Here is a 20,955-nt window from a genome sequence, read left to right as displayed (position 1 = left end):
ATGGTTTGGAGCTGGAGCACGTGGGAAAAGGCGAAAGGGCTCCCGCGCGGTTCCACAACGTTTTGCGGTCGTGTTCGTGCTTGTTGCAAGTCAAAGCGGGCAGGGGAAATGTGGTTCCATGGGCCCGGGAAGCTCTCATCGCAAAGGGGGCTTTTCCGGCTAGGGGTGGAGGAAGCGGCGGTTGACGGGATATTAAAGGTTCAGGTCAGAGTAGGTGGAAAATAGCCTCGTCGGCCGAGGGGAGGGCGGTGTAAAGTGAAATGTAAGGAGAATAGAGGCCTTGTTTACGCACAGTCGTATGAGACAAGGGCAGCAGCAGCAGCAAAATTAAAAAGAGGCATGTGTCTCTTGTTCGCGGGTGCTTGGCTTGTCGTCCCAAAAAGCCAAAAAAGACAGGCGCATTGTTCACGTCTGGCGTCCGCTCCCTCCTGTCGAACCCACACTCAATCTTGCATGACCTGCATCAACCTAAGGTAAGCTCCCTGGGCCTCCTTATCGATTGTTAGAGGCAACTAGGCCCTAGGGAATTCTTAGCGCGTGTTGCGCAACTACCACTCATACGTCAGCTTATCATCCAGAGGTACCTGAGCTTGCCTAGAGGTATTGATCCCTTTCTTGACCCGGCACGTTGGTGACAAACGCACAGCGAAAAGATACAATCCTCCTGTCCGTTTTTCTATTAAGGTACCTCCCGCCCCCAAGCCCGAAACTCCAAGTGACGCGAAGCGGGACGGACTGCCAGGGGTTGACCCGATGTTACAGTGGGGCAGTCCCTACGCCTTCGAGTCTTCGACAATCTTCAAGGCTTCCATTGGTGACAGCACCGTTGGGTCTTTCTTTGGCGGCAACGTGGGAGGGCTGATGGCTGAGAAGCCACCTTTCTTTCTTGCTTTTCCTTTTGGAATCAAGATTTTTGTTTGGTGAAAGGCTCCTAAAGACCAAGTGCACAAAGCCAGGGTGAAGAACAATATCATTGTTTGCACATGGTCACCGAGAACCTCGGATTCTTGTTCAAAGTCAACATCAGTCGAAAAGTGCTTTTCTTGTCAAACACGGCCGAACATTGTTCAAACTGCACTATTTTTGTAGCCATAAGCACAGACTCCAAGCCATCTTCTCGGATGGTCCTGGGTCATTACTCGACAATCAACCACCCTCCTGATCGTGATTCTGATTCCTCCCTTCTTGGCCGGCAGAGCCTACAATACGGATACGGTTACCGAAATCATGGACGATATTGCCATCCCATCGATACGGCATGGACTTCTCCACGAAAGCTTGACGAGGTCGGTCATCCATCGTAGGGTTGCAACCGGTTCGCCTTGGACCCTTCTCCACGGTTCCGTGCCGAACTAAAGAGCACCATTATACCTACGGATATGCCCAAGATATGCAGGCACGCAGACTGAAAGATTCCCTCTTCAGCCCCCCCTTCAGGTCTCTCATCGGTTAGTGACAGACTGACTGCATCATCTTCAGAGCCTGGTGGCTTTCCAAAAGTCTCCCCCCACATTGCGCTTTGACACGTCTGTGAGTGTGAGATTGCCAGGCGCTTTTTCTGCCCAACCCAATTGGAGCATTACGCGAGGTATCAGAAACACCGGGCTTTCATCCCGTGAGGAGACCGCCGACTTGTCGTGCAATAGGAGGTGCTGCTGCAGCATGCTGCGTCACTGCAATCAAGCACATGCAGTATCTCAACATTCTGGACGAGGCCTCGAGATATCAAGTAACCTTGTGCCCCTCAGCGACAGATTATGTCCCTAGCATAAAGCTGAATCAGCATCCTTGGCCGGCAGTGGGGAGGCTAGAAGACGCAGAAATCCGCTTTTGATCTGCACATCTGCTTTCCGTGCCGCACATGAATCCCCCACTCATCAGGTACATCACCTTAGGGATTGGTCCTCGAAGGTCGAAAGGGTTCACGCAAGGCTTAGGTCTCTCATCAACGTCGTTGTGTGGATGTCAGCCGCATGCGGAACCTGGGATACATCATCGTAGAACGCCACGACGTCAGCACTGTACAAAATAAAGCGGCCGTCAGTTGAGAAGGATTCCCGTACACGTGGCGGAATAATCGAGGCAAAGACCAAAGTCATGAGTAGGTATGCTGTGATTGTGATTTTCGGTCTTGTTTTTAAGGCGTCGAGCAGGATTGAACCAGGTGCGGTCCAAGCCTCGCTGTAGCCATACAGAAAAAGATGCCCCCGAGGCACTTCTCATTGATGAAAACTCCCGACTCCGTAGTGATAAATCGTCTATGACGGCAATGGTAATTATGAGTGCCCCCTCGCTTGCCCCTGTCGCAGCCGCCGGGAAAGGCGGCGGATATCATTGTCCTCGTGACCTAGTCCAGCCAAAGTCCCTTTTCGCACATTGTTGTATCTTTCACCAGATGCATGCTTTGCAAATTGCCTGTCGCCAGTTGTGCCCGACCGATGAACAGCTTGGTTCGATAATGAGGCTACCATCTATACGGAGTTGGTGACGGTGTGGTCCTCTTCGATTGTGAGGCTTTCGCTAAAGGCTTGAACCGATTCAAGGACCTTAGCAGGTGTGACGGCGGCAAATCCCCTGATCGCTGTTAGCTGCGATTTAAAAACCTCAAACCGATGGAAGAGTAATGCCTCACCTAATCATAGAGTAGGTATGGGTGATCTGACCGCCGGCATCGATGATGGATTGCTTCGCCCTCTGAATGATGTCGTCACCGACGGAATCGGTTTTGGCCCAGACGATGACGGACTTCATCTGGTCGACGGCGAGAGCACCGGGGACGACAGCCAGAGCGGCGACGAGGAAGGTGGAGGGTCTCATGGTTGCGGAGAGTGATGAGGTCGTCGAAAAGGGGTGGAACGAAGTTCTTTGCGATCGCGGATGTTGATGCGGGTCGGTATCGAGAGTCTGACTTTGCGGCGATTGATCAAAGTCGAGGATGAGGGTAATGCCAGTGTTGTAGGGTAGGTAGTAGGATTGACGAATGCGCTCAAGGGTCTTGTGGGGAGTTTGCGGTTATTTAATCGTTGCTTGCGAGTTACTGGAGAAAGTTGCTGGAGACTCGCGGATTGGTGAAGGACGGGTGGATGCAGGGAGGAAGTTCAGCAAGTTAGACGTGGACGGACTGAACTGGGCCTTGATGGATATCGAATGGATGTTTGGGTTCCCCTTTGTCATGGCAGGGTGACTGACCAGTGACCGCTGAATGGATGGGGACACAGCGCGGAAGGCACCTGGGATGGGCAATCACCAGCCGAACCTTAGTTGACCACCTGCCCAGTAGGGAGCGCCGTCAGCCGTGGTGGCCCCCCTCGAAAGTAGTGGAGGTGTTCCATTGCTGTTTGTCACTCTTTTCCGTCCAGTTTGCCAGGTTCCAGCCAGTAACATACGTCAGTCGTCTGCGTCTAGAATGGTGTGGGAACCGGCAATAATGGGACAACCTGGTGGCGCTAGCAAGCAGTATGGACATGTGCAACCTCTTTTTTCTTTCGCCAGCATTTTCGTCAGATTCCTGGGTCTCCATACCTAAGGTAAGGTACGCGGGTACAAGACAGGAAACTATCCGTACGTTCAGCGTGCAGCACACCAACTGTGTGCAGTGGCAAGGGTCTTGGCGCGGATTCAAACTGGTGACATGCAACAAAAGTCCCACTTTGCTGTTTCCTCCGCCTCCGGTCACGGGTGCTCTCCGTCGTCCCGCCAGGACTCGGCCTTCCCTGTGAGGAAGGTCACCAGTGGAAATATAGCGACATGGACCAATCTCGGGCTCCGATACTCCGTATACCTTCACCAACTTCACCTGTCCCAACGTGCCACCTTGTACATAGTAGCATTGTGTAATGTTGTGTAGAACGTCTAGCTGTAACCACCACATTCGATGGCGCAATCGACCGCTTTGTGCACCCGCATCTCCCGCTGCAGACTCGGAGCAATTTAGCGATCGGTGACAGCGATGGGCAAGCCATTGTACCGTCGCACCTCACCAGCCGACTCATGTGTACGACTTCATCCGGCTCCTCCGACGATGGAGCTCAATGTTCCAGTGTGATCTTCAGCTTGTCGTTCTTTGCTGGTATAGACTGTGTGGACCTCGTTGATCGCCTCACAAAGCCTGAACAGGAACGTTGAGCTGGCTTAGAGATATCAATTAATACTATAAGCATCCAGTGCCAATCTATCAACCTGACGTTGGTGGGGTGCTGCCGCTCAATGCATGTGATCCTCAACGCCAGCCCATAATAACCAAACAACGAAACTCCTTCCCGAGCATGCAAAGAATCAACGATGTCGTAATACAGTGGCCCTGGGTGATGCTTCAGGTAATAGGGCAAACAAAACACAAAAAGATCACAGGATTGCCTCTACCCCTTCGCACTGCCCATCGCGCTGTCATTCTCGCCCCAGATATCCTTAGTCTCCTGCTCAACAGCCCGCATCGCAACAGCAACGTGTTCAAGTTTGGCAACGACGTCGAGAACACCTTTGTTGACCCGTTGGAAGTACCGATCGTTGGCCTCGCGCCTCTTGCGTGCGAGCAAGATGTCCACCTCTGTCTCCTGCTCGAGTTTCGCACCGAGTCGCTCCGTACCCCCGCTGCTACCTGGTCGCCCATTGTTGCTTCCCGTGCTCCGCGGTCCTTCGTTGCCATCTGACGCCACGCCGCTCGTCTCTCCTAGCACTGCGCTCTTGAGGTTGCGGACCTCCTCGCCTCCGGCTGCTGACGTGTTGGAGCGCTGGCCCGTCATCTCAATGGCCTCATCGGCTTCACTTCGTGCCCATGCCTGTGCCAGGTCGATCTGTGCTGTCCTCAGCTCCTCCAGCTTGCGATCGTGATCGGGTCCAAACACGTGAGTTCCACCTGACGCCGAGAGCTCGACCTCCTCGAGCGTCGCCTGCATCTCGGCCCATAACGCGTCGGTCCTGTCGCTACTACGGGCGCTATCGGCGGTCTTGAGATTCCGGACAGGGCGCGCAACGGATGGCGCGACTACCGAGCCCGTATGAAGAGATCCATTCCGTTGCATATTCATGGCCTGCTGAGGGAGAGGTGTGACGCCAGCAGACAAGGTGGCCGGCGCTCCAGGCGCAAGTATACCCGGTAACGAGGCATGAGAGGCGGCGGGAGATGGATGAAGGAATAGGGACGGCGGAGGGTCGCGCTGTTTTCCTTTGCTCTTGGCTGATTGAGACATGCCTACATTTTGTGTGTCGTCGTGAACATTCCAAGCTCGGGACTTGGCGTCTGAGACAGCTTCTCTTGAACTTGACGGCATCTGATAGGATTGGTTGGGTTTTGATAGTCGAGGCAAGCTGTGGACCATGGGGGGACACCCCTGGCTAAGACGGTACGGTCAGCAGCGTGGGGTTCGAGCTCCGAGCGGACCAAAGTGGTTGAAAGCGAAACCCGGCCGTGGTTGGGCGAACCTGCCCCCACTTTTGACTTGCAGACCCGGCCTTCTTCCGCTCGTCAGGCAATGGGACAACGCACGAGCCAGTATCACGTGATGAAAAACGACGCTCCTCCCACCGAAGGGCACAAACCCTCTGTGTGCCGAAAAAGCTGTCGTCGGACAAATCTGAGGATACCACTTTTCGCGAAGAAGCAGTCAGGCACTATCACCACCACCAAGTCAATTCCCGCGATACCCCCCAACACATCGGTACGTTTGCGCTGTCCCATCCAGAACCTCCAACCTATCGACGACGAATTCCCCGAGCAAGAAAAAATTTCAACAATCTCGACGACGAAATCTCGATTGCCACCAGCACACAACTACCCCTCTAGGAACATTTTCAACTGACAATAGTCTCATCCAGCCAACATGCCTCGTGGACTCAATGCGGCGCGCAAGCTGCGCATGAACCGTAAGGACCAGAAGTGGGCCGATCTCGGATACAAGAAGCGTGCCCTCGGTACCGCTTTCAAGTCCTCCCCTTTCGGTGGTTCCTCCCACGCCAAGGGCATCGTCCTCGAGAAGGTCGGTGTCGAGGCCAAGCAGCCCAACTCCGCTATCCGAAAGTGCGTTCGTGTTCAGTTGATCAAGAACGGCAAGAAGGTCACTGCTTTCGGTACGATACACCCTCTCCCGAATACCCCCCAACATGCGATTCTCGAACGACGAACAAGAGAATGGGAAAAGAAAGACTGGTCTTGAATGGGACCATGTGGCGAAGGGAACTGAAGTGCTGACATTTTTATGATCTCTAGTCCCCAACGACGGTTGCTTGAACTTCGTCGACGAGAACGACGAGGTCCTCCTGGCCGGTTTCGGTCGCAAGGGCAAGGCCAAGGGTGATATTCCCGGTGTCCGTTTCAAGGTCGTCAAGGTCTCTGGTGTCGGTCTGCTCGCTCTGTGGAAGGAGAAGAAGGAGAAGCCCAGATCCTAAACGGGAGGCTTTTTTCGATCGCGCGAAAGCATGGGAAGGACAGTGGAAGAAAATTCGGCACTCGGAGTTTTACGCTTGCATTGGCATCAATGGGTTATGGTCCTGATACTGCGGGTAGACTTTGGTCGATGAAATAAAACATCATGAAAGTCAATACCTGAACATGCGGCATTTCACATCACACATTACACAAAACGGGGTTTATTTGGGGGTGGGTTGTGAAGAACACAAATCAAGAATCAAGGGAATGTTGATTCTACGTGCTATGAAATTTACAGACGATGTTGGTACAAGTTTTCTCCTGACATCTTTCTATACGCCGTTTTTTGAAGTTTCCTACTCCAGCTGCTTCTGACCGACAGCATCCTCGTTTCCGCCTTGAACGTATCTTACAGTGTAATCGGCCGCGAGACCCAAGCTGATGACGCCACCAGTGATCCAACAACCGTTAATGAACCACCACCAGCAGTCCTTGACGCTCTTCAGGTTGACCCGCTTGATCATGACACCGAGTGTCACCGCCGCTCCACCGACGCTGCCAATAAAGAAGGCTGGACCCGCACCAGCTGCGAACCCAGCAGCACCCAAAAGACTCAGCTGGACCGCAGCCAGACCCGTCAGGACCTGCTTGGTCTCGGCATCGTGCTTGAGGGCGATACTCTTGATGCCCGCCTTGACGTCATCCTTGATGTCCATGTGGGCGTAGATCATATCGTACAGAATCGTCCAGGCGACGTTCGATGTGTACAGAAGCCCAGCAGCCGTCAAGGCCGCGCTATTGGACAACAAGTCGATTCCGAGAGCTGGAAAGCCCATCATCGCACCCCAGGAGAAGGTGAGGCCCAGTACGGCCTGGGGATAGTAGGTGACCCGTTTCGCCAGGGGATAGGAGGCCACGAAGAGCAGACTCGGAATGCCGTACCAGAGGCAGGACGTGGGGAACTGAACCAAGATGCCCAGTCCGGCCAGGAGCTGGGCGCCGGTGAACGCGAGACCCTGGAAAGGAGTGATGGCGCCTCGCGCGATGGGCCGGAATTTCGTTCTCGTGACGTGCGGATCGAGGTTACGGTCCCACAGGTCGTTGATGCTGCAGCCCGCGCCTCGCATGATGAGGGCTCCCGAGAAGAACAGGAGCGAAGTTCCAATGACAGAGGCCGGAGACGCCATGGGCATGGCCATCGGTGCGGCCATCAGTGTTGAGAATAGACAGGGGAAGAAAAGGTAGTAAGTGCCTGCCGGCTTATCGATACGGGTAAGTTCTGCGTAGGGGACCCATGATGCGGGCAGGTAAGAGATGATACCGGTCGTCGGCGGCGAGTACACAGCTTCAGGTGATGCTGGTTCGGGAGTGTCTGGAGCAATGGCTGTTGTGAGGCGTTTCGTGGTGGTGTGGAGAGCTGTGTGCTGCTGATGAGCTGAGCTCCGAAGAGTGAGATGTGTGCTAGGCTTGCGGTGTGCCTGCAAGCCCAATCGAGATGGTGACGCCGCTGAGAGAAATCTCGTTGTGCCAGATGGATGGTTGCATGCCGCCCTTAGGGGCCCTCTTAGCAAGTTGACTTGCCTCATTTCGAGTCACTGTCACGATATTAGTATAAGTGACATATTGATGATTAAAGAACACGTAGAAGAGTTAACAAGCTGTTCGCAATAATACCAGAGATAAGGTACAAAAGTTTTTAAGATCTTAAAGGAGTGATATTTGCAATATGGAAAACATTGAAGCGTTGAGCCTTGAATCCATCTAAACTGTGAAGCTCTTCAGCTGTGATGCTCTTCAGCTGTGACGTGCAAGGGTGCCAGCTCCCTCAACTATGTTCACCATAGCGCGATACAGACATTGCATCGAAAGGCCTTAGCTTCGGAGGCAAGAGCCAGTGGAAATCTTCTAGCCAGTATTTCCACTGGAGAAGAACGAAAAGAAACCTTAAGACTTACCGACAATCGATACGGAGCTCTAACAAAAACCAGATATGCCCCGTCAACTTTTTGCACCCGTCACCTAGAGAACCGAAATTTGAGAGCCGTCGCCAAAGGGTCCAGAGCTTAAGTGTGGTCCGTGCTGTTTGATCCTTGGGGGCCAAGGTACCAGTAGATTCGCAGACCTTGATTGGCTGCGCATTTGACTTTCGTTCCTCCCCATCGCCTTTGAATCTCGAATTGTTCAGCCTCGCCCGACGCAACTTTCCGTTTACGCGACACGCTTTCCAGCCTCTGGATCGCACCGCCGTTTGTCGCGAACATCACCAGTCGGCGTCTTCGCCGGTCATCCTACCAATTCCGCCGGCTCGACGCGCCGCAGGTCGTCTCGATTACGCCTGTGGATACATGCGTCTCGCATGTCCTGACCGACGCGTCAAAGATAGCATTCTCATGCGATTCCCCGCCCGAAAGTAGCCATAGCCAGCCTTCAAGATGCCGCCACCATCGCATCCCCAGGCCAAGTTCGATCCGATTCCCCCGGACTTAGACCTTTTCACGCTTGTCGATCATACCCCGAATTTCGAATGGGTCCTCCGAATTTCGACTGCTCAGATTCAAGGATTGGGCCCCCAGGAGTTTGAGAAGTTGGTCCAACTACAAGTCATTCAGGGCGGGAAGCCCTTGGTGATTGAGAAATGGAACGAGGTTCTTCCCGAGTGGCTCTTCAGTGGAGAGTGGATGGAGAAGACATACGACAAGAAGCGTGAGTGTAGTCACCTTTTGCCTAATCGCGGCAGCAGCTGACATCAAGACAGAGGAAAATGTCCGTGACATTACCGGCCAGACCGAGATTCCGATGACCACAGGCCACTATATGAGAGCCATGAAACAACTCACCAACCAATGGACACCGACCAATTATCGAGACGAGAGACGGCAACGCCTTTACCTAAAAGACATCGACTGTCCTCCCGAATGGCAAGAACACCTGCAGAAAGTCATTCCTCCCAACCTATTTTACATGAACGAAAATGTCACGCAAAAGGGAGCTGCAGACAGTCGGGAAAGTGATCCTTTTCGTGGCTTTGGCGATAGGTCAAAGGTGGCACCTGCGGGAGATCTCATGTCAAGCCTGCCCGAGGAGATGCGAGCACAGAATCTCATGTGCTATATCGGACACGAAGGAACATTCACCCCGGCGCATCGTGAAATGTGCGCCAGTCTCGGACAAAACATCATGGTTGAGGCTTCGGGGAGTAAGAACGGAGAGAAACCTGGAAGCTCCATCTGGTTCATGACGGAGACCAAGGATCGAGAAGTCGTCCGCGAGTACTTCCTGTCTATGCTCGGCCACGACATCGAAATTGAGAAGCATTTTGCTCAGATCAACGCCTGGAAAAAGGCAACCTTTCCGGTCTACATTGTCGAGCAGAAACCCGGCGATTTCATCCTCATCCCCCCTCTAGCCCCTCACCAGGTCTGGAATAGGGGCACGCGCACCATGAAGGTCGCGTGGAACCGCACGACTGTCGAGACCCTGGACATGGCACTCCACGAAGCCCTTCCCAAAGCTCGTCTTGTCTGCCGTGATGAGCAGTACAAAAATAAGGCTATCATCTACTATACGCTTAAGAAATACTTCGCGCAGATGGTAAAGGCCGAGCAGGACAGCGAGATGGGCATTGCCGGTCTAAGCTCGGAGCTTTTCCGGTCATCCTCACGGTATAAGCAGCTTGCCAAGGATTTCCGCCATCTTTTCTCACTCTACACCGAGATTCTTGTTGACGAAATGTTTGCGACCAAAGAGAAGAACGTCGAATATGTCGAGTACGATTCTTGCGTGACCTGCTCATACTGCAGATCAAACATTTTCAACCGATTCTTGACCTGCAAGCACTGTGTGCGGACTCTGGTCAACGGAGATGAGGATGCATACGACGTCTGTATGGAATGCTACGCCATGGGACGATCCTGTGTCTGCATATCCAAACTTCAATGGTGCGAGCAATGGTCGTGGGAACAACTGACGGAGGATTACGAACTCTGGCGGGCGATGATCATCAAGAACGACGGCTTCGTTGATATAGAGCTATCACCTCAGCCTCTTGAAATCGCTCGCACCCGGCGAGGTAAGAAGGCACTGGCCGAAATTTGCCAGGAGGGTTTGCACAGGCGACCTTTCAAAGATATTTCGAGGCTTGACGAGGACAAGCCACTCACCGAGTCCGAACCTGAGCCAGAATTGGACGACAACGGCAAGCCCAAGAAGAAAAAATACAAACGGAAGAAGAAGAAGGGAGAACTTCGTCGCTGCCACGTTTGCTGTCACAAGGACTACGCCTACAAGGTGCAAGAATGCTCAAATCCAGAGTGTAAAGAAAGTTACTGCTACGGCGTGCTTTACCGCGCGTTTGATCAGATGCCACAGACGGTACAGGAGAACGAGAATTGGCTTTGCCCAAAGTGCCTGGGCATCTGTAATTGCGGTGCATGCCGCCGTGCCGAAAGCGGCAACCCCTATACGCCAAAGAACACCCTTCTCGGTCATGATACCCGGGCTATTGCGGATGATAGAAGTGTTGAGGCCCTCGTCGACTTCCGCGTGCACAATCTCAACTGGCTCAAGACAGCTGGTGAAGAGGGCCGCAGCGCGAACAGCAAACGTATGAAGGAGCTACGGGAGAAGGCCGACACCGCAAAGGCTCAGGAGAGTGCTTCTCTGACTGCCGAAGACATCGCTAATGGTGCTAACGGTGCTACCGCGTCCGCAGAGGGTGGGCTGTACGGATACGGAGATCAGAGCCATGTCCTCGGTGAGCAGGACGGACGTCATGCTGATGATCGCGATCCCGACGCAACTCAAGACATGTCGCAGATGGACATTGAACCGTCTGCTCCAGTGGCGAACATGAATGGGGACCCCGAATGGGACCAGTCAGCATACCCGGATCCCTTGGGCATGGATGGCCAACCCATGTTCGGCATGGGTTACTACCAACAAAGTGGTCCAGATCAGATTCTATTCGACCCGTTCCAAATGCCTTCAACTGACGCCATGGTGTTTGACGATGAGGCTGAATACGTCAAGAATATGTTGCGGACACAGAAGCGGAAGGCAAAACAGGAGAATGATTTGGATCCAGACTTCCATGGCCCAAGGCCCCAAAACAGGAAGAAGGCAAAGAAAGAAGACGGTGCTGACGAATCTGCCATGGATCCGGCGTTGTTCGGTTCGGCACAGCCTGCTTCCGCGGGCGCCGCACCCGAAGCTGCTGAGGGTGATACTGCCGAGCCAGCTGGGGTGAGCGGTGATCCTGAGGATGAAGCCTCGGCCCAGCTAGAAAGAGAGGCAGTCCCGGCAGGCGGTCTTGCACGACGCGGGATGCCAGCTCCTCAATTCCCGGCAAACGTTCCTTCATTGCGACATGCAAGGCCTAGAGCGTCTTATGCTGAGCCAGAAGAACCAATGATCGACGACCCTGATGACATGGTGCCGGCTTTCAAGCAAAGGCCACCGGTCCAAAACGATGAGCCGGAGGCGGGCGATGCCAGTAATGACCCTAGAGACTTGGCCTCTGACGCTGTGCGTGCTCTCATCCAGAAGGGAACTGATGCTGCAGCCGCCACCGCCGCCGCTGGTGGAGCCGAAACGCCCACAGCACCAAGGAGGCGAGGCAGGCCGCCGCGGAACGCGAACTCGACGCCGGGTTCGGTGCCGAGGGCCCCTCTAGCCGATGCTGTTCCAAAGCCATCTGAAATTGCAGCAAGAAATGCAGCGAAGAAACGTGAAGAGCGAGCATCGCGACGTTCGGGCCTTAGCCGCGTTGTGACTATAGATGGAGCCAGCTCGTTCAACCCGAGAGCTAGGGGCAACACAGCTAGCGACGACGACGACGATGACGACGACGATGCAGATGATGAAGACGCGGCTCACGATGTAACTGAAGCTGAACTCGAGGCTCAACTTGAGCGAGAGTTGGCTGGAGAAGGACCATCCCAGAGTGCACCCGTCACCTCCATCGAGACCGAGACGGCGGAGGCAACCGCGGCACCGCCTAAGAAGCGCCGTGGTCGACCGCCCAAGAACAAGACCGCCGCGGTAGAGAAGGCACCTGTCGATCGATCACCGCCCCCGCCTCCTCCGGGTGCCACAAAGATGATGTCAATGGCGGCCCGTGTTGCAGCTCGCGGAGGAAAGTTCAAGATTACGTCGCGCAAGTCGCGAGATGCGAGCGCGAAACAGACCCCGACTCCAACCCAAGCGTCATCCGCGAGACCTTCAGTCAGTCGCAGCGAGCAGCCAGCCAAGATTGTGCCTTCTACTGAAGAGGCGACGGAGCCAGCAAAGGAGACCAACAGAGAGCCTTCGAGAGAACCAAGCGTAGATCTCACTCCTCCACCTCCTGGTACGCCTGCCAGAGTGAGAGAGCCAAGCTCGGATCATACGCCTCCACCCCCGGGCGCCTCTGGGGACAGACAATCCAGCTCTGATCACACGCCTCCGCCTCCCGGTGCTTCCAGGGACAGACAGTCGAGCTCCGACCACACGCCTCCGCCTCCAGGTGCCGTCGGTCGACGCTGGCGCAAGTCGGATGAAGACGAGTCGGACTTTGACGCTCCCGTCGCGTCGCCGTCCTCTGCATCTTCCTCTGATTCCGGCATTCCCGGAGATCGTTCTCCTCCTCCGCCGCCGTCCGCGCGCCGAGGTAGGCCTTCGGGGGGTCTGACTGTCGTGAGAATCGGCTCCGAGTCGGAATCGGAGAGCGAGATCTCGTCGTCTTCTGAATCGGATAGCGGTATCGGTGGTCCAGAGCCTAGCAGGATGCGAGGCGGGTCTATTCGGGGCGGCGCTACTCGTGGTAGAGGGAGAGGACGTGGACGTGGAAGGGGTCGTGGTCATTAAAGACTGGTAAATCTGAATGCGGAAAATAGGGGTCACATCACGTTAGGCGTTTTTGGAGGGAGGGTAAAGTGGGCTGTTCCAAGGACCTGTTTATTGTAGCATCACACTATACCCTAGAACGTATGCTTCTCTCGTTGAGCATTTTTTTTCGCAACTTTCTAGTTAGGACCAAATACCAAGGACAGTTTGCGCATCCTGGCTGGAGATGAAATCTCATGATGGCTTTTTACTGTGTGTATGTGTTACTCGCCGCCAAATAGTGACATGGGAAGGAAAAAGACAAAACAAAGCATCGGTCGCTTGTGGTATACGAACTCACAAGCTACAGCTCGGTAGCTTTACACTTCAGGATTGGGGGTATAACCATCTTAAGCTTCTGGGCAAGAGTCCCTTTTACTGCTGCTGAGAATAGTCAGAGGTGAACTTGTTTACAGAGCCCATGGATGGAATAAACAAAAAGTAGGAAAAGGTTAGTCACGAAGGTATCTATTCATAGTATTCTCTCTTCTGCCGTATTACTCAAACAACAAGACATTTTTTGCGCCCCATCCTGGAGTCATGCGAGCCTCACTCGTTCCGTCATTTCTTGACTCTGCTCAATTGTTAAATTACCAACACCACCACTTCAGCCCTAATCTCCTTCCCAGACCACGCATGAAGTGTCAACGCTACGAATCGATCCGAGTCCTCTTCTTACTCGGCAGACGCTCTGGCAAGTGCCTCGTGCAAGTGCGGCGGGAAGCGGTAACGCAGCTGCGAAGTGTACGTGGTGAGGTCGAGCGTCATCTGCTTCATCTGCTCGACCATCATGCGACGAGTGCCCTCGTTGCCACTGAACTGGCCGCCGGTGAGCTGGTCGCGCTGGCGCGTGCAGCAGATGATGGTCCACATGAGCAGATTCGGCACGTTGATAGAGACGGGCTGGGAGAGGCCGGAGAACTTTGCGGCGTAGGCGCGGATAATGCTCGGGTCGCCGCTGGCGTCGAGCGGGAGAATCTCGAGGCCGCGGATTTTCTAGAATGCCAAAGTTAGTCATCTATGTGCGACGGATATGGGGAAAACAGTGAGTGGGTGCGAGGTGTCACTTACGTCCAGACATTGAGCCCATTGACCGGCCTCGACGAGGGACTTGATGGTGCTCATCTCGAGCAGGACGCGGCAGGCGACTCTGTTCTGCTCCTGGATCTTGCGGTGGAACATGGCATCGCGCTCGTACATGGACATCATCGTACGGGCAAGCTCCACGGGGTCGTCGATGGAAGCCAGGCTAAGGCTGCTGCCGGTCTCGGCCTCCTGGCCAGCGGCGCGAGGCTTAACGGGCATGAGGCGCATGGGATCCTCGCCAATCTCGAGGGAGATGGCCTCACTGAGTGCACGGCTGACAATCGAGACGACGGTATCGTACTCGCCAGCCAGGTGGTACAGAAGGACTGAGTCAGTGGTGCGGCCGTTCTCGTCGGCGAAGCTGGCAGCTTGGACGGTGACGGTGTTGATAAAGTCGTTCTCTTCCGTCAGACCGATCAAAGAACCGCGCTCCTCGATGATACCGCGTATCCGCTGGCCATCAGGGCGGATGTCGCCGATGAGCTTGCTAAATTCACGCGTTTCGAGCACGAGCTCGCGCAGGGCTTCCCAGCAGAGGTTAGCATGACGACGGCCAGCCTCGCCAGACAAGTCCATGTTGAGGCAAATGAGAGTCAGATAGTCAACAGCGGACACAACGTCGGCTGCTCTGAAGTCCCTTGTGTAGTAGCCAATCATCCTGCCAAAGTTGATCTGAACAGAATCCTTGACGTTCAAGCTGCGCAGATCATTGGAGGCGCTGAAAGGATCGGAAGGTCGGAGGAGGCCGTAGTACTCGAGAGCAATGGCGAAGTGGACTGCGTCGACGTAGGAAAAGGGGTAAAGGTACGCAATGGCCTCCTCGAACATGCCTGACAGTACCTGGAGGTAGAAGAACATGCCAAAGCTGCCACTGTTGTCTTCAGCAGAGGTCTTGGGGAAGTGCTTGGCTCCGATTTCCTTGATACTGGACTGCAGTTCGGAAAGGCCGTAAGCCTCGCTAGCCACCTCAACCGAACGGTCGCCCTCTCTAGCAAGGTTGAATTGAAGCCAAATCCAGTCGTTGATATCGGTGTTGAGGCCATCCAGACTCCGATTGTTCAGGTCACAGCGACCAATAATCTTGTAACAGGCCATCCGGAAGGGATCGATGGAGTTGTCGGGAGCGTTGCGCACACGCTGAGTGTACTCGGCATTGCATCTATCCTGCAATGTGCGCTTCAAGCGGCGGTCTTCGTTAGAAGCATAGCCGTTGAGATAGCTCTGGAATGTGCGGTCGATGCTGCGGAACTGATTGCCGTTATCATTCACATACGTCGCAGCTTCGCTGACGTGACCAGAGCGTAGCAAGTAGAAGACGATGGCCCACACATATTCACCACCAGTTTGCTGAAGGTCTGTGTTATCAGGCACCAAATCCTTTCGTGCAGAACGTAACCGGATGTAGGCTCTGATCTTGCTGACAATATCGGGGCGGCCACCGAGGTTGGCTTCGTGGGGGTGTTTTGCGATGAGGGCCTCGACTTCTTGAAGGAATTGCTTCTCAAGGTATCTGTTGGCACCATCCAACAGCCTCTTTCGCATAGATATCGAGCTGGCAGAGTTCGGCGCTTCATCCAAGTACATCTTGGCAAATTGCCGCTCCTTCGCCGTGGCACCATTGATGGTAGTCTCTGCTTCAGGATCTTCTCCGACGATCTCGCGAACAGCATGGTACGCCTCAACGATGTGTGGCGCATATGGGTCCAGAGACCGGTGCTCGACATCCGCGAGCTCTGAAAGGATGGGATAGGGATGGGCAATGAGCCGCGCCTGATTGAGGTTGCGGACCTTTTCGGAAAGCTTGTTCTGCTTCTCCCGTAGAGATCTGTCGTCAGAATTGATGTGGCCGGTCAACGAACCGCCATTGTCCGTGGACCGATCAACATCTGAGAACTCTGGCTGGTGAGAGCCGATCTTGCTTGCGTTGCCGATGACCGAGCGATGCATGCTCGACTTGCCCAGGACGCTTGCTCTGCCAGAACGAGCTCCAGTCGCCTGGCTCTTGCTTCGGCGCGAACGACCAAAGCCACCAGAGGCCTCTCTTGTCGACGCAGCGGGTCCGAAAGAAGACTCTTCACGAGCCTTGATGCCAAAGTGCTCGTAGATGCGCTTGCGCTGGGCGTCCCATTCCATCGTCACGTTGTCCTCCAAGAAGTTATCAAAGTCGCGGACCGATCTCTCTAAGCCGTCCGCAATCATGCTCATCGTCGTCTTCGTCTGGAGGTTCGCGAGGTACGTCTCGACGTCGATTTCGGCGGGTGAGTAGCCAGAGGGTCTCTCGACACGGCCAGTCTGCAGATCGAGGGATCCGAGGTCTTTCGCGGCGGTAGAAGGATCCACGCCAGATGCAGCGAGGAGGTAGTGCGCTCTACCATCGGAAGGACGCTCCTGAGCCTTTGTTCCCAGCTTCTTCAAGCGCTGGCGAAGGTCGCCCAGGCCCAATTGCAGACTGGGGAGGTCCTCCATGCCATTTTCGCCATCTCCTTGCTTCTTGCTCTTGGCGAACAGGCTGTCAAAGTATGCGCCTGACGGTTGACCCTGCTGGATTTGGGACTGGTTGTTTGTATTCTGCTGCGGTTGCTGCGATGAGGGGAAGAGTGAGCCGCCGAGAGTGTTGTTTGCAGTAGTCTGGCCGAAGGTCGAGCCCGTCGTTTGCGCCTGGGGTTGGTTTTGTTGACCACCTCCAATGGCGCCGAAGAGAGATGGCTTCTGTGCCGTCGATGCTCCCAGCCCACCCAAGCCTCCCAAGCTGAGTCCGCCTGATTGTTGCTGCTGGCCTTGTTGCTGCTGTTGTTGCTGAGGCGCACCAAACAGCGAGGATCCTGTCGCCGGTTGTGCCGTCGTCGATGTGCCGAAGAGACCGCCGGTGGTCGCAGGTTTGGCCTGATTGAGGTTTCCGAATAGACCGCCTGAAGCAGGCGTAGAGCTAGTCTGTTGGGTGCTGGTCGTGTTCTGCTGTCCAAACAAACCTCCTCCTGTGCTGCTCTGTTGCTGGGTTCCGCTAGTCGAGGTTCCCAGACCACCCAGAGGGTTGTTGCCGAAGAGCGACATATCGTAAAATTTTCGTGGTCGCGTCCAGTCGTAGGCTGGGTTGGGCGCAACGGTGAAGGGGATTTCGAAGGTGTTGTCAATGGATGAACGCGCTTGAGACAGCTGGCCAGGCGCGTTTGGAGGATGAAATTTTGAGGTTTGGGAGAGCTCTCAGCCAGAGCTCCACTGATTGGTGGGGAGCGACCAGGCAACGGCCTGCATATATTCTCCGCACGGGGAAAGAGTTGCCCGCCATCCTTCAGCACTTACGGCCCCAATTACGTGCGCCGTCTCCTCCGACCCGGATGAAGACACTCGGAGTCCGTTTCCACATGAGCTGGAATACAATTATGATAGCAGGCCATTACTGTGACGAGCTGCAGTGGCTCTGCTCGTGTTTGGACCTCTCATCGTATGAAGAAAGCATTGGATTGAAGTAAGCTGAGCTACTGCAACACCCTGGAGCTCTCCAGCCAGATCAGACGACTTTGTATGTGAGCTAGCTAAGCTACCGTATTCATTATCATGTTATGTATCCTGAGATTTATTTCCTTTTCCACTCGTCGCTCTTCCATATGACTGTTCTTATCTTGGCAGGTAGTGTCCAATTTGTGCGCCGCCATTTGTTAATCACGCAAGCACCGGTAGACGCAGACGGCCGATGTTGATATGCGAATGACGGATATGGTCTTTATATGAGTGATACTGAGCCGACGGACATGTCAGTCAGCGACCAACTTTGCGGTGAGATACACATATAGTCAAGCCTGAATTTGAGGAATGTATTACTACTAAGGGTTGCTTCATGACTCGGCGACACCAACCCGGCAGATTCGGAAAGCCATTTTACAGCGGTGGGCTCACAGATTATACCAACAGTCTCCACCAGTCGTTATAGTCGATCGTATCAATTTGCCAGGAGTTGAGACCCTAATTCGATTGCCGGCGGATGGTCAAACGCCGTCGGTGATGATGATACTCTCCGAAGACGAGTCGCAATTCTTCTTGTGTCGATATCTATCCAACGTTGGGGGAGAGCCAAAGACTTGATTTGACAACCGGAAGGATAAATAGTCTGATAGACGACGTCAACTTACACACTTCTTTGACATCATTATCAGACTTCGACATTAACCAGATCCCCTCACACTCTTTGAGCTCGCGTTATTCTTACAATTACAATCTGCTCATCAAAAATGCGTTCCGCCACATTGCTCCTCGTCATTTGCAACGTTCCGGCAATCTTCGCCACTTGCAGGTCCGTCACGCAGCCATGCGTAAGTTCTTCTGGAGAGGCCAATGGCAGTTGAGGAACTTGACTTTAATTGACGATATTTCCCAGACTAATTTTCAAACTTGCTATGGGTTGGAAATGGCATCGACCTGTGCTTCTGACGAGTACGTGAGTCGCGAAGGAAGTTGCCAGTCTGTAACATCTGCTACCAACAGTCACGTCACGGTAAGCCATCTCTCTTCCAACAGATAGAGCATTGTGGCTGATCGAAATTTCCAGTGCGAGTGTTGTAAAAAAGAAGTGAAAAAAAACCCGTTCGTCGGGGGTGCTGGGGCGAAACCCAGACCTTTGAAGTTGAAGGCGGCAAGGCAATCTCGTCTCACAGGAACAAGTGTGTCAGCTATCTGACCCTACTGAGGCACCGTGTATTAAGTTAGAAGATGCCCACGAAATAAGTCTGTTGGCTCTCAGCCACGAACATAGATCATACAACTAGAACAGCCCGACTTTTGATCGATTAGAATCCCATTCATAGCGATTATCTCCCAAGAGTAACCCTATCAGCAAGCTGACCAAACTCCCCTGCTCCAAGCGTTGTCGTTCCGTTTGACTTTCCCTTCAGATGAAACCAAGTAGGCCCAGGTGTCAATTCCCATAGTAATGATGACTACCAGGCATTGGACCCGTGTTCAGTCCCGTGCCTAGGCCTATGGCAGTCACTGCACCCCCTGTCTTCCTGTCTAAGGTGGGTTTGATAGAATGATACCATCACTCACCGCTGCCAGTATATAAGCGTTATTCATAGGACCCGTTTGTAGATGGTAGTCTGAGGCTAGCAGCAACCGCAGGTAATGTGAGTGCCATAACGTTTCCAAGCGGCTGACGTCCAACGACAAGTAAACCTCAAGTCCTCAAAACTAACATTATATTAGGTTGTGTTATGTCCTTATAGTACTCTCACGTGCCTCCGTACTGTGTGTACGACTAGTCCAAAATTTCAATGGATATGGAACACCAGACTATCTAGGATGATGTGTCGTTGGGGTTTGTAGCTGTTCCCGTGAATAATAATGATATCTGACTGCGAAGTTGCATACCCTCCCATCATATCCTTCAAGAAGAACCGTCTCTCTTCTTCACAAACTCTGTCTCAAAAGGAAGCCCATTCGATATCCTCACCGCACCATAAAGCGCAGAGACGTCCAGCTGCCGGCCAACCGACTCGCCGTACGCTTTCGCCACCTCCAGGTTCTTCATAACAAGCGAAGACACACCGAGTTGCACTCCCAAATCCGTCGCAGCAGTCTGAATCTCTTGCCCGCCTAGAACCGCAAGACCAACATCTGCCCACGGTCTTTCGCCTCGTGGTGGCATGTACGCCCCGGTGGTCAGACGCTGCGAGATCATGAGCCCTGGCAAGCCGTGCTGCTGCTGGATCAAGTTCTCGACGTCGGCAACCCCTAATCCAGCCTTCTCCGCAAGGACGTGAGCCTCAGCAATGACCTCTATCATACCGATTCCGAGTGAGTTTCTGTTTGATATGCCTTAGTACCTTTTCTCTCATAAAGAAAAAGAAAAAGAAATGTCTGGAGGTTCAGTTACTCACGCAACAGCTTTCAGACTGCTTGCAAGCCGCACATCATCTCCGAGTCTCAAGATCCCTCTACCCATCACCCCGACAATGTACGGGTTGACGACGTCGATGGCAGCCTCCGCCCCTGCCAATATCCAAAGAAGTTGTCCCTTTGCAGCTACGGGGCTGGCACCAAGGACAGGAGCCGCGACGTACTCGGCACCCTTTTCTCTCAACCTCGACCTCACTTGAGCTGGAATTTTGGGATGAATGCTCGAGGTATCGACAACGACTTTCTTGTCAAAAGGGATAGTCGCACCATTTGACTCTAGTATCGTGTTTAGCACTGTTTCAACCGCATTTCCATCGCTTAGAGACAAGAAGATGATGTCAGATTTCGCGGTAAGCTCATCAAGGCTGCGAGAAACACCACCCAAGGCTTCCAGGGCTGCACCCCTGGACTTGGTGCGATTGTAGAAACTGAGATTCGGCGCGCCCGACTGCGAAAGGTGCTTTTGTAGGTTGGCCGCCATGCCCAGCCCCATGGAGCCCAAACCTGGTTATTTGCGCGTGTTAGTGAGGTGAAAAGCAATGGGATTTCTAACGGGAAGATCCAACTTACCTATCCATCCTAGCCTCAGGCGAGGACTGGCTGCGGGTACAATAACACTGCTCATGATGTAATGCGTATGAGCCCGAAACTGATTTGTTGAAGTACTATTTCATGATGAGAGCTTGGCAAGACACCTAGCTTTTTAAGCTTTGGGGAATTGCACATTGTAGAGCTGTCAGTCAGCCTTGATGACA

At 53.7% G+C, this 20,955-nt stretch overlaps 8 protein-coding genes across 8 annotated transcripts; 3 read left to right on the top strand and 5 right to left on the bottom strand.

Moving 5' to 3' along the window:
* Nucleotides 1-2,471: 2,471 nt before the first annotated feature.
* On the bottom strand, nt 2,472-2,817 carry CCOS01_14098 (uncharacterized protein; the record flags this gene model as incomplete). Its single annotated transcript, XM_060462242.1, has 2 exons — nt 2,472-2,574; nt 2,633-2,817. The coding sequence occupies 2 exons, from the start codon at nt 2,815-2,817 to the stop codon at nt 2,472-2,474; spliced, it is 288 nt and encodes a 95-aa protein (XP_060307338.1).
* Nucleotides 2,818-4,358: 1,541 nt separating this feature from the next.
* On the bottom strand, nt 4,359-5,270 carry CCOS01_14097 (uncharacterized protein; the record flags this gene model as incomplete). The annotated part of the gene is made up of 1 exon (XM_060462241.1): nt 4,359-5,270. One exon carries the CDS (start codon nt 5,268-5,270, stop codon nt 4,359-4,361), a length of 912 nt encoding a protein of 303 aa, XP_060307337.1.
* A 549-nt stretch (nt 5,271-5,819) lies between these two features.
* CCOS01_14096 (ribosomal protein S12) lies at nt 5,820-6,384 on the top strand (the record flags this gene model as incomplete). Its single annotated transcript, XM_060462240.1, has 2 exons — nt 5,820-6,066; nt 6,206-6,384. The coding sequence occupies 2 exons, from the start codon at nt 5,820-5,822 to the stop codon at nt 6,382-6,384; spliced, it is 426 nt and encodes a 141-aa protein (XP_060307336.1).
* A 336-nt stretch (nt 6,385-6,720) lies between these two features.
* On the bottom strand, nt 6,721-7,950 carry CCOS01_14095 (4-hydroxybenzoate polyprenyl transferase; the record flags this gene model as incomplete). The annotated part of the gene is made up of 1 exon (XM_060462239.1): nt 6,721-7,950. The coding sequence occupies one exon, from the start codon at nt 7,948-7,950 to the stop codon at nt 6,721-6,723; it is 1,230 nt and encodes a 409-aa protein (XP_060307335.1).
* Nucleotides 7,951-8,796: 846 nt separating this feature from the next.
* CCOS01_14094 (AT hook domain-containing protein) lies at nt 8,797-13,207 on the top strand (the record flags this gene model as incomplete). Its single annotated transcript, XM_060462238.1, has 2 exons — nt 8,797-9,067; nt 9,120-13,207. 2 exons carry the CDS (start codon nt 8,797-8,799, stop codon nt 13,205-13,207), a joined length of 4,359 nt encoding a protein of 1,452 aa, XP_060307334.1.
* Nucleotides 13,208-13,900: 693 nt separating this feature from the next.
* CCOS01_14093 (uncharacterized protein) lies at nt 13,901-17,675 on the bottom strand (the record flags this gene model as incomplete). The annotated part of the gene is made up of 3 exons (XM_060462237.1): nt 13,901-14,221; nt 14,297-17,454; nt 17,612-17,675. The coding sequence occupies 3 exons, from the start codon at nt 17,673-17,675 to the stop codon at nt 13,901-13,903; spliced, it is 3,543 nt and encodes a 1,180-aa protein (XP_060307333.1).
* Nucleotides 17,676-18,537: 862 nt separating this feature from the next.
* On the top strand, nt 18,538-18,983 carry CCOS01_14092 (uncharacterized protein; the record flags this gene model as incomplete). The annotated part of the gene is made up of 3 exons (XM_060462236.1): nt 18,538-18,618; nt 18,684-18,800; nt 18,855-18,983. 3 exons carry the CDS (start codon nt 18,538-18,540, stop codon nt 18,981-18,983), a joined length of 327 nt encoding a protein of 108 aa, XP_060307332.1.
* Nucleotides 18,984-19,688: 705 nt separating this feature from the next.
* CCOS01_14091 (uncharacterized protein) lies at nt 19,689-20,825 on the bottom strand (the record flags this gene model as incomplete). The annotated part of the gene is made up of 3 exons (XM_060462235.1): nt 19,689-20,106; nt 20,182-20,704; nt 20,771-20,825. 3 exons carry the CDS (start codon nt 20,823-20,825, stop codon nt 19,689-19,691), a joined length of 996 nt encoding a protein of 331 aa, XP_060307331.1.
* Between the last annotated feature and the right edge of the window lie 130 nt (nt 20,826-20,955).

This window comes from Colletotrichum costaricense, assembly GCF_030867565.1.
Source record: "Colletotrichum costaricense strain IMI 309622 chromosome Unknown Scaffold_19.1, whole genome shotgun sequence".
Lineage (NCBI taxonomy): Eukaryota > Fungi > Ascomycota > Sordariomycetes > Glomerellales > Glomerellaceae > Colletotrichum > Colletotrichum costaricense.
This window is presented reverse-complemented; position numbering and strand designations above follow the sequence as displayed.